Source organism: Sebastes fasciatus, chromosome 20 (genome assembly GCF_043250625.1).
Source record: "Sebastes fasciatus isolate fSebFas1 chromosome 20, fSebFas1.pri, whole genome shotgun sequence".
NCBI classification, from domain to species: domain Eukaryota; kingdom Metazoa; phylum Chordata; class Actinopteri; order Perciformes; family Sebastidae; genus Sebastes; species Sebastes fasciatus.
Window position 1 is genome coordinate 8,767,467 of NC_133814.1, and position 12,549 is coordinate 8,780,015.

Consider the following 12,549-nt stretch of genomic DNA (forward strand, 5'->3'; position numbering starts at 1 on the left):
TATTGATTCATATTTGATCAGCGCTGCCTAGTTTGACCGTTTGATCGGAGTTCACGAGTGATTGACAGCTGCTCAGAGACGGCAAGGCTCCAGCTCGGCTCTGATTGGTTGTTTTCCTCTGGTCTGTGAAATCTTGCAGATGCCATTAGGAGCACCGGAGGACACAGAGGCACATGATTTTTTTCAGATTACCTGTCTCATGCTCTACTGTCACGATATAGTGACCGTTTTATAAAAATAGCTTTTTAAAATCACATTTGCTCCATTCTGCCTTCTGCTGCTTTAACACTTGCGATATCGGTGGTGTTGTAAAGGTTGAGGGGTAACTGGATGGTTAAGAGGTTAAGAGAGGGCAAACTAAGGCCAGCTATGTGTACTTTTGTCTCTTTCTGTTTCTTCCTCTCTGTCGTTCTCACACACGCACGCACGCACGCACGCACGCACGCACGCACGCACACACGCACACACACACACACACACACACACACACACGGTCCCTTCATTACCCTTCTTTTGGAGATTGACTGGTTGCTGGATGGATGGATGCTTGATGAATTCTTCAGGAGTTCTCCTGACCAAAGAAGGCCATATAATTGGCCACTCTCATACAGTGTGTGTGGAAACAAGCCAATGGCCAATCTCTCATGACCTCAAAACACGCACGCATGCACGCACACCCACACACACACACCCACCCACACACACACACAGAACAGTGAGTGTCCAACAAGGAAGTTACGTCTCAGTTGTTGTCCTCTTCATAAGCACAGAGAATAGATTAAGGACTGAAGTGAAGGTCAAGTGCGTCGATGAAATCGCCAGATACATAATAGTAGTGCTGATTACACAAACAATAGAGAGGCGAAGTCTCTCCCTATTGCTTGATTATGCACCTTAGTTGCTCAAAATAAGTAAAGGGAAAACAGCAAAAGGCTAAGCTGCAGTGCTTGTGCTGCAAATATTTTTAAAATCCAATTTGTACACAGATTTTCATAGGGATTTTTCATCCACCCTTTAAAAAATTGTATTATTCAAAATAAACAGATCATTTCACACTTTTTTTTTTATACTAAAGCTTAAAATAATGAGCCCCAAACGTAATGCAATCCAAGACAACAGCCCTGTATTAAAGCCTAGCAATAAAGCTATAATTATCTCCGCCAGATTATTATCTTCGTAGCCTGAGGAGATTATGTGTTCGGTTGTGTGTGCATGCGTGTGTGTGTGTGTGTATCTGTCCACAGCTAATCTTGCATACTGCTCGACCCATTAGTCTAATGTTTTTGGTTCTCATTATATCCCGCAACAACGTAGTCGGGGGTATATAGCGCTCCGCATGTCCGTCCGTCCATCCGTCCGTTCGTGTGTCACACTTCCGTTTCTGGAGTAGAAATCGAAAACTATTTAACTTAGGAACTTCAAATTTGGTATGATGGTTGACAATGTGGTATAGCTGTGCCTATTGGGGGTGCCCAAAAGTGAGCGAGGATATGTGAGCCATGCACACTTTTGCCTTGTTTATGACTGTATGGTCAAGGACCGCTCATGTTTGCGGTGATTCACACTTTTTTAAAAACCTATTTTATTGACTGTTTTATACCGTGCTGACTCCTCACTATTCTTAACCAGCCAGTAAATGCAAATGTAAATGTAAAGGCTGCAAGTCATCAACAGCTGCTTCAGTTTGGAATCTTGTTTTCGCTCAGGAGTAGGAATCGTTCCTCTCTTGATTTGCACGCAGAGGTAAGGTATAAAGGCAGGGTCTGAAATTAACTTTCTTCACTTCCTGCCACTGTGGCAGGCAAGTAGTTTTTTTTCCGCCTACTTCAGCTTTAATACAAGAGGCGAGATTGGAGCAAATAAAACGGTCGCTATATCGTGACAGTAGTACATGAAACAGGTAACCTGAAAAAAATCATGTGCCTCTGTGTCCTCCGGTGTCCTCCGGTGTCCTCCGGTGTCCTCCGGTGCTCCTAACGGCATCTGCAAGATTTCACAGACCGGAGGAAAAACAAGCAGTAAGAGCTGATCTGGGATCTGCTGTCCATCTGTTGTCTATGAGGGCCGGTTGTCAATCACTCGCGAACGCCGTCCAAACGGTCAAACTAGGCAGTGCTGATCAAATATGAATCAATATTATGTCACTGTAATGCTTCAAATGTTTTCAGAATCATCTTGTAGTGTACTGTTTAGCTGTAAAATGAGAAAGTTTGTGACGCCTCCGCCATTAGATTTTTTAAAGCCAGCAAAACAGAGCCATGAGGAGGTGCAGAAGTCTAGATTTCTCTCAGAATACTTGAATTACAATATGCTGAAATGATGCCAAAAATATACTGCCTACTGGCACTTTAACCGCAGACCTTATTTCAGGCATCAAACTAAAAACCCATCGACTTTGAGACGAGGAAACCGGAAGTGCTAAAATGCTAACTCATCTCTGGGTTTTAGGACCATAGCCAGTATGTTCTATATCAAATCAAATCAAATCAATTTATTTTTGTATAGCGTCAAATCACAACAGAAGTTATCTCAAGACGCTTTATATATAGAGCAGGTCTATGACCGTACACCATAGTTTAGAGACCCAACAGGATCCACCAAGCGCTGAGAAGTAGTCACAAAGAATTGATAGGCTTCAATTAAGAATATTCTACTCTTCACAAGTTAATAAATAAAGTTTTATTTTCAAAATCATGCAAATCCATTCATTACTCATAGACTCAGTCCCTCTTTATACATTTATCTCTCAGAAGTAGCAACAGCCTACTCAAAAAGTGCACTACTGTGTGGCAAACTAAACATGCCCCTTCTGTGGTAAATATGGAAAATGTTTATTTTTACATGAGCAAAATCCCACTAAGTAATGGCATTATTCAGTCTGATGTGGTATTACAATGAAAATAAAAATAAAATGTAAAAAATAGGCAGGACATCAGCATGGCATAATGAGCGCACTGCAATAGGCTATACAACTGGTTGCAACTGTAAAACTGTTTTATCATACTTGTATAGTCATGAGTGTTAAATGTAAATCGCACATGCATCCTCACTCAACATTAAAGGTGCAATCAGTAAAGATGGCTCTTTAGCGGCCTCTAGAGGCAGCATGTATTGGTAAGCAAATTCTATGATGGAATGATTTTTCTCAAATGTGTTGTTATTCAGTTTGTTCTCATACGCTGTTCATAGCTATACCCATGAAAAGTGATATACAACACTATAATTCGTATGCAATCCACATAATCATGAGTCAGGACAGGTGATGTAGCATAAAGAGCGACAAAGTCTGCGTATGGAAGAGGTCAGGGTGGACGGTTTGGTCTAAAAACACTGAACTTTCACTCAAGAGACGTCAATGTTCGTGTCCTGTGTGAAACCAGAAGTCATCGTTGACTTATTTGTCACGTAATGTTTGTACTTAAGCAGACTTTGAACGCCTCATAATAACAACTGAATGGCACCTCCGTTAGTTTTGCTGCCTTGGGGCTTGCGCAGGCGCATTGATTGCCCGTATCGCTGGACATTCGTAGGAAAACGCAAGAAAAATAACAAAATAACTTTCCGTATATCATACGTACTGTTGTATGAGGATACGCTGAGTTATTAGCTGTGGTAAACTGACATTTGTCACGTAGCAAAAACAAACATTAGGTAGCTAGCATATATGGCTAACTGCGGCATACTGTAGGTCGCTTATTATGGACACCCAAAATGTAAAATATTTAATAAGACATGAAATAAATATACAGACAAAATGCTTGTTAAGTAACGTTATGTAAGAAAGTCGTTATTTATTTACGCTAGTTACGTTATTATTTAAACCAGGGCTGCCAAAGTTAACGTGATAACACATTAGCGCAAATTCATTTGAACACCACTAATATCTTTAACGCAACTTACAATTTTTAGGTTGTAGCGGGCTTAGTTTTATAGCTAGAGTGAAGATACTGGTATCACATGAAACCAGAAAAAACTAAGGAATCCATCGGTACCAACCATGTCATACTAGGTTGTCGCAAAGGAGGATCAATAACAAATCTATGCTAAGTTTTGGCGAGGAAAAACTCTCATTGCCATTTTCAAAGGGGTCCCTTGACCTCTGACCTCAAGATATGTGAATGAAAATGGGTTCTATGGGTACCCACGAGTCTCCCCTTTACAGACATGCCCACTTTATGATAATCACATGCAGTTTGGGGCAAGTCATAGTCAAGTCAGCACACTGACACACTGACAGCTGTTGTTGCCTGTTGGGCTGCAGTTTGCCATGTTATGATTTGAGCATATCTTTTATGCAAAATGTAGTACCTGTGAAGGTTTCTGGACAATATGTGTCATTGTTTGTGTTGTTAATTGATTTCCAAAAATAAATATATACATATAAAGCAGCATTTCTGTCCTCTCCCATGTTGATAAGAGTATTAAATACTTGACAAATCTCCCTTTAAGATACATTTTGAACAGATAAAATGGTTTTGTGCAAAGAGCCAACAAAATATCTGTATATTGCACATTTAAGATTAAGTGGTAAACTAATTTAACAGGACCTCAATTTTATTTCCTTACCATTATTTGTTAAGTAAATAAAATACATAGATAATAAATGAATAAATAATTTTATTTTAAATTGAGACAAAGTTAAGCAAGCATTTATTCGTTTTGCCTTTGTTTGCAATTTACAATGGTCAGTCACCTCCCATACACTCCCTGAAGGGCTATTGCTTGAGCTTAAAACCAAATGATACTTAAACAAACCTTTGACTCATAGTATATTAAAACAGAGATGGTTAAATGAGAGAAAAGCAGGAGCCACTTTTTTTTTCTGGGGGATGCACTTGTGGCAAATGACTGGAAGAGTTACAATGAAGCCCACAACACTTAAATACAATAATACAGAAATCTTAATTCATCTTAAATAATCCTATCAAACAATTTATGGGTGACACAGATTTAGTGTCTTTGTTATACTTGTTAATTAAACCCGCATAATAGACATGCAATGGCATTTTTTTTTCTGAGAGTGTCTATACAAAAAGAGTAATTCCCTTTGCTGTATTGCATAAGATCATCACCAAAAAAAAAAGAAACTTCAGATAAACAATCCCTATTTGAAAATGTTTCCAGGTTTGTTGAACATTTGTCAGCTCTGAGCATTCATTCAATCAACACACACTTCCTATCACTGAGGAATGAATCAGTAAAAACAAAATTAAACAAACGATACTGCAATAATAATTATGCTTTAAATAGATTATTTTGTTTGTGATATTATTTTCTGATATTATTCATTCGGCCCCTGTCTGTGCACCCAAATCCTACAAGCTCAAACTTTGTCATGAAATGTGTTTTATGGAAAGTTTAGACTTTTCTTCCGCTTTAAACACTGTCAGTTAATCTTCCTGATTTGCAGTGAGGGATGTAACAATTAAAATACAGAGTAGAAAACAAAATCCTTGTACAATCCAACATATGCACCCGATTCGACTGTTATCAGGCCATTAAATAGGCGTCATCAGTCGCTATAGAGCATAGCACCATAGATGTGGGTCAGTAGGGGCCTACTACGCCTACTGCGTTGTAAAAGTTAAAGTGAAACTTAAATGCAACACGTTCTAACATGTTGTAAAACTGAATGAAACGTCACCTTTTGAATACAAACAAAAAGGCTTCTTTAAGTTTAGGCAAATAAAACTACAAATTCTTTAGGTTTAGCCAATAAAACTACAACTTCTTTAGGTTTAGGCAGCAAAACAGGTTTAGGCAATAAAACCACAACTGCTTTAGGTTTAGGCAATACACCTACAACTTCTTTAGATGTAGGCAACAAAACAGGTTTAGGCAATAAAATTACAACTTCTTTAGGTTTAGGCAAATAAACAGGTTTAGACAATAAAATTACAACTTCTTTAGGTTTAGGCAATAAAACTACAAATTCTTTAGGTTTAGCCAATAAAACTACAACTTCCTTAGGTTTAGGCAATAGAACAACTTATTTAGGTTTAGGCAATAAAACCATAACTTCTTTAGGTTTAGGCAATAAACCTACAACTTCTTTAGATGTAGGCAACTAAACAGGTTTAGGCAACAAAACTACAACTTCTTTAGGTTTAGGCAAAACAAATTATTAGTTAAGTATAAGGGAAAACATGTTTGGGGTTAAAATAACTACGAACACAAAGACAACTACACATTGTTGGTTTCACACGGGATGTAAACTCCGGTCTCCTGGGTGAAAACCCTGTGTTATACTATGGCGCCTGACTTCCATTTCTGCTCCTGTCATAATTATTACGGTTGCTAGAGGTCGCTGTTCTTTTATACCTTCTTTCGGTGATCTACCAAGTGAATAGATGATAAAAACCTACTAGTTGGTGTAGTAGGCCCCTACTGACCCACATCTATGGGGCTTATAGCGACTGATAACGCCTATTTAATAGCCTGACAACAGTCTAATCGGCTGACATATTGAAATGGATGATGGATTTCTGTCTCTCGGTGTTGACTCCTGTATTGCTTGAAACAGAATGTATGCAGTATGTGTGTCTGCAGCAGAGTGTGCTCTAAAACAAAGCTTCGCTAACATGATGAATCCATCATAAAAGTGGCAACAGACAACTCAACCCAACAAGGTTTCCAAGTGGTATTATTGTCAGATATAACAGAATATAGTAAGTTTTACCACTGCTATGAATCATAGCCAACATAGAAACAGACAGACAGAATTGCATAGTGAAAGCAAGGCTTATAGGGAACCAACCTAAACACAGATGGTGTCATTATTCTAAAGCCATTAGCCTACATTGTGCAATCAACATTTAATTCATAATTATTAGTTAAATAAATAAAAAAAAACTTGTCTATTGCCACTTTAAAGTTGATGGTATGGCAGCATCATAACTGATGAAGTGTTATGGAAACGGTTCATGCTGTTGGAGCAGCCATCACACATGGAGCTTGTTCTGCAGTAGATTACACAAGTATTCAACATACTCAGTTGCCAGTTCATTTGGTTGACTTAGCTCAAACTAATGCAGTCTAATCTAACAACCCAGCTGTGAAAAAGTTTGGGAACCACTGCTATAGTCTATTGTTTGTCTGTTTATACTCATAAGTGTTTCTAATATTTTCACGAAATTTAATCCATTTGATTTGTGTGCATAGACACGAATTTCCCTTTTTTTTTTCGTGACGCTCAGCACGACTTTCAACAACGTATTTTTCGTGCATTTTCCTACAAATGTCCTGCAACATGGGACACATGTGTCAATTGCCGCTCCAGTCTTTTCAAAATAAAACTACTTAGTTAGTTTTAGGAATAGATCGACTTGGTTAGGCTTAGGCAACAAAAGAACTTAGTTAGCTTTAGGAAAAGATCGTTGTTTGGGCTAAAATAACTCTGGAAGTGCCGTAACTTAAGTACGGAATTTACGTGACAAATAAATCAACTTTGACTTGTGGTTTCACACGGGACACAAACACCGGTCTCCTGGGCGGAAGTCCTGTGTTTTTTGACTCAACCATCCACCCCGAACTCCTCCCTACGCGACGTTCTCCGCTCTCTGTAATTTTTGATTCACAATTACGTGGATTACATACGAATTGATTTCGTGCTGACCATCACTAAAAAAAGTTAAATTTGTGTCTGTGCACGCCAATCAATACATTAAATTTCTTGACTATTTCATGAACTGCAATACTATACTCAGTTTAGGGGAGTTTCCTCTTATTGGAACACTACCAGTGCCACATTCCACACACTTGCTGTGGAAAGTCCCCACTCAATTTCCAGTCAAGATGAAGTGTGACCTCATTTGCTGCTGCTGTCACTTCAAACTGAAACCCCAGAACTTCAAAAGACAAAGTAAAGATCATCTGACAGTGCTGTATAATCAAACAGAATTGATTAAATCATATTAAATTGTACATTTTTTAATCTTTAACACCCCTTTTTGCACTGCATAAAGCTATAAAGAAAGCGCAACTGAAATTTGAAATGTCAAATGTGATATTTCTACTCAAGTCTGCACCAAAACTGTTCAAGGACCAGTGAGACATGACAGTCATTTTATATTTCCAATAAGTCCTGAGGGCTTTTCTCTCTCCGTCCATCTCCATACCTGTGGCATGTTTCTGACTTCACCCATCCTCGGTCTTTACATTGTATTTATGTGACATTCCTCTCTCCTCCTCCTCCAGCTTGCATAACTCCCCCCTGGCTTAGTAAGGCACTGTATCCTCCCGTCTCCCCTCCCTCTGCTTTCATCCATACATTGATCATCTGTCTTTGACTGATGGGTTGCTCCAGTCTGGCTGATTATTTATCTTTAGTTTTAAAAGCGCGCGCTAACTTTGTCCGCAGCTATAAAGTCTTACACAGACAAATCACTTTTTTTTGCTGCTTTTGGTATTGCTTTTCATGAAACTACATCATTTGATTAACAAATGTACGGAGCAAGCCCTAATTAAGTAACACTAATTGGAAAAAGACCCCCACTAGTGACACCTAGAGGCAGTGATGTTACTTACACACCACAATACTATTGGACAGAACAAACACGCCGACTATTTAGCAATTTTTTAGAGCCGTGACCATAGAAATATATACATAGACGCCGCTTTGACTCCTGGATCGTACGTCAACATGGGGCGCCATATTGGATAGGGCAAGACTGGCCTGTAACCCTATACGAGTGAACAGGGGAGCTGCCGTTTCTCTGGATAAAAAGCACTATAACGTCTACATTTCTCAACCGATTTCAAAGAGTCGTTTTATATTCAAATGTTTCTGATCTACAAGGAGTAACGTTAAGCTAACATTTTTTTCTTTTCCCACAGATTTTGGTGGAAAACGGCTCGATACGTTGACGTCACTGCTTCCGGTTCATGGATCACCGGTCTGTCCTTCGATACGGTGGGATTCAATCAAATAATAAGGTAATTATTAAAAACTAGTATTATTATAATTATGCTATAAGATTATTGCTTTTTATCCAGAGAAACGGCAGCTCCCCCGTTCACTTGTATAGGGTTACAGGCCAGTCTTGCCAGGTCCAATATGGCGCCCACGTTGACGTATCGCTGCAACGGGCTGAAGCGTCTAATGCGGCCTCTATGTATACATGTCTATGGCCGTGACCAGTAGTGAGACTAAAGGTTTGTCTGGATGGTGGCGTTAGGTTCATGTGCTCAGTAACATTCATGGCAATCTCTCTAGTAGTGGCCCACATATGTAGATCTGTACCAGAGTGTTGGACGAACAGACATGTCTATCCCAAGGCCATGCTGCTACTGGGGGCAAAAGATTGAATGAGAAAAAAAAAAAAAAATCAGCTAACAAACATGTCAATAATGGATTCAACCCATTTTGCAAGCATAGTTTTGGGGACATTTATTTTTATATCTGTAGTCTTTCCAAAGAAAAAAAGAGATGTAGATAACTTGAAAGCTGATGGGAGGATTGTGACTTGTTGACGTCCGTACTTTGGCTGAGTTTCCAAGGTCACTCAGCTCCGCTGGAACAAAATGGACCATGTTGCTAGCGATGTGAACACTTAGTTAAGGAGCCCTTCACACACAGTGTTGGCATGTACAGGGTGTGGACACAGTATTAACACCCGTAAACTATACTTTTAATTCGATCCAGTACAACGGCCCTATTTGTTCAGGATGTTCAGTTTTTGTCGACAGTGTCGCAGAGGTGTCGACTCGACTGCGGTAATTGTGGACACTGTAGTTTGGTGGTGGTGTTAGATTATTATGTAGAGGCACCTTATATTTTCCCACTTGTGTCACAAACTACAAAAAAAAGATACCTTAAGAGTTTAATCACCTCTTTGACAGTCTTAACAAAAGCTGACGCTTCTCTAAGGTCCGATTATTGCAGAGCTGTTGTGTTGGATTACAGCAGGGTTGTACAGGTGTTTCCTTTTTTGTGTCCACCCCCTGCACCTACATGCAACGTGCATTGTACACATGAAAAGTCGTAAACATCATCATACTAACATCTGCTCTTTGTGTATCGGATCATTGTCCTGAAAGTCCTTCAGGAAGCATTCGCTCTGAATTTTCCTTTCCACTCTCCATCTTGTCCTTCCTTTTGTTGCCTTGCTCCGTTATTCCTTTGTATATTTTTTGCTTGTTACTGTGAATGTAAAATAAGATGAAGCAAAGAAGTCATCATCTGAGCCAAAAACCTTTGACGTGCCACCAGTCACATATTGTACAGCATATACTCTGATATTTTTCTATGTACAGAGTCAGAGTTTCGAAGCATTCCAAACAAAGTGTGCTGGAAGTTGGGGCAGAGCCGGCGAGTCGAGTGCCTGGATGAGGAAGAGCTGGGAGAAAAGGCTTAGGGCGGGGCCTGCCGACGAGGCTGGAGATGTAGTTCCTCCCAGCCTGGGAGGTGGAGCCGAATGTTGAACCCGTTGTTTTCGGTAGAACGGGACCCCCTTAGAGAGCAGTAAGAAAGGTTTGAGGGATAAGCAAAGGGAAGATGGCTGTAGAGGGCCTTGAACTGGTTACAGTATGAAAGAGTTCGCTGCTCCCAAGAATAGATCAGTTGAGCTGATCCTCGTACTGTTTCCGGAAACAGTCACCAGCAGGGAAAAACTCCCAGCAACGCTCCTGGTACATCTTCCATACGTAAGACTCCTTTAAGAATACACAGAATGGGAGGAGGTAGGAAAGGGATTACATCACATATACAACATATTTTAGAGTCATCTACTGATGTTAGCAACAGCAGTGTAAGCTTCAAACACGAGCCGTGTTTCCATTCAAATGTCAAGCGAATTTTAAGCAAACTTTGGAAATGTCGCAAAAAAGAAATGCGAATTATGCTCATTTCCATCAACTGGTTTGGAGCGAATAAACTAGGCTGCGTGAATGGAAACACGGCTACTGAGCCACTAAAGGCCTCGGTACGCTTCGAGCAAACTGTCGTAAGACCAGCGCAAAAGTGTTTTGAGTGGCCAAACTCAATGGCAAGGCAAAAAGCAGAGCTGTTATGATAACTGATACCAGTATCGGAAATACGTCTAATGCTGCCCAAAATTCAGGATCGGGTATCGGCGAGTACACCAGTCTATGCAGCGATTCGATACCGTAATTTATCAACTCAGAAAAAAAATCAACTTGTTTAACCAGAAATCAATTCTTCTTCGTCGCTCCAAAACTGTAGCCTTCACTGTGCTGTCGCCCCGGATGTATCATGGCTGCCACTGGCAACTGCTGTTTTAGAGCAGTGAAGAAGAACTGATTGCAGTTTGTCGCAGCTGTTAATAGAATTAATAATAATAATAACATAGATCACGCTGGTATCAAATTGGTACTCGGTATCAGCAGATACTGCAAGTTTAGGTATCTGAATCGGTATCGGGAAGGAAAAAATGGTATTGGAACATCCCTAGCGAAAAGCCTTCCATCATACAGATGGGCGAGATTCCACCATTTGAAAGGGGTTTCAGATGCTGTTAGAGGATCTGACAAGCTCTTTGTTTGAAGCATACTGAGGCTTCAACAATGCAAGCAGCGAGGAAAGTTTGAAGCTGAGCTGTAGGCTACTAACCACATTACAATACCACAATACTACAATACTGTATTTACTGAGACCAAAGGAAGATGAGCTGGTTTACCTGGCCTGTGTGCTCTGTTTCATCTTTGTTGATGAGATACATCACAAAGAATCTGAAACACACACACACACACATTAGAAAAACATATCCACTGACAATAATATCACACATACACCCACATGCACACCAACAGAGCCTGATGTTAAATAAAATCCAACCCTTACTATGTCTGAGTTGTACTTTCAACACAGAGCTCAACGCTGTGAAGCTGGTGGTAGCGCAGTACATTTCCATAAATTGGGCAAAACAAGAATTACACAAAATATAGATTTGGGGTGGATTATCACAATAAACCCAATCCTAGGCTGGGTATTGGTACTTGATACCTTTAAGATATCGACTGAAATAATGGGTCAGCTCCCAGAATCTTGCATTCACTGAGTACAAGCAACCTCAAACAGCCACACTAGTGTTTACATGAAAAACCTCATTATAAATCACATAATTATAAAATATAGTTTGGTACTATGTTAGAGGTATAACTACACACATACAAACACATAGAAACTCCAAATGTACTCACAAGTAGTTGGCTAGGTTGTGCTCCTGTAGCGTGTGCGTTTCAAAGCCATGTGGCACTGTGTCAAAGTAGTCATTACCTATTCCACAGATAAAACATTTGGTCTGGAAGACAAACATGGAAGGGTTAATTGATGTTGAAGTATCATTACACAAAACATGTACCTGCGACTGCAACCTGCATCTGGATGTAAAACAATCTGCCAGTTCATGTGTTGTATAATGAGTGGTAGAGAAGGTGTGAGTGTGTCTTTTCACCTCCATGTCTTCTTTCACTTGTTCCTGCTGGTCCCTCAGTTCTCCAAACGCATCAATGATCAACCCTAGAAAGTTCAGACCACAGTTGGTGTAGAGGTTAGCTAACTGGACCACAACCACATGAAAACCTGTCCTA

General features: G+C 39.9%; 1 protein-coding gene across 16 annotated transcripts in view; it reads right to left on the reverse strand.

Moving 5' to 3' along the window:
* Window positions 1-5,018: 5,018 nt before the first annotated feature.
* Window positions 5,019-12,549, reverse strand: part of ryr2a (ryanodine receptor 2a (cardiac)) — a 170,245-nt gene continuing 162,714 nt past the window's right edge. For all 16 annotated transcript variants that reach the window (XM_074620549.1, XM_074620550.1, XM_074620545.1 and 13 more), the window contains 4 exons: window positions 12,414-12,478; window positions 12,160-12,260; window positions 11,637-11,688; window positions 5,019-10,653 (listed from right to left, as the gene is read on the reverse strand). In XM_074620549.1, the coding sequence (XP_074476650.1) occupies window positions 10,558-10,653; window positions 11,637-11,688; window positions 12,160-12,260; window positions 12,414-12,478 (314 nt within the window). In that variant the 3' untranslated portion in view covers window positions 5,019-10,557. The remainder of the gene's footprint in view (window positions 10,654-11,636; window positions 11,689-12,159; window positions 12,261-12,413; window positions 12,479-12,549) is intronic.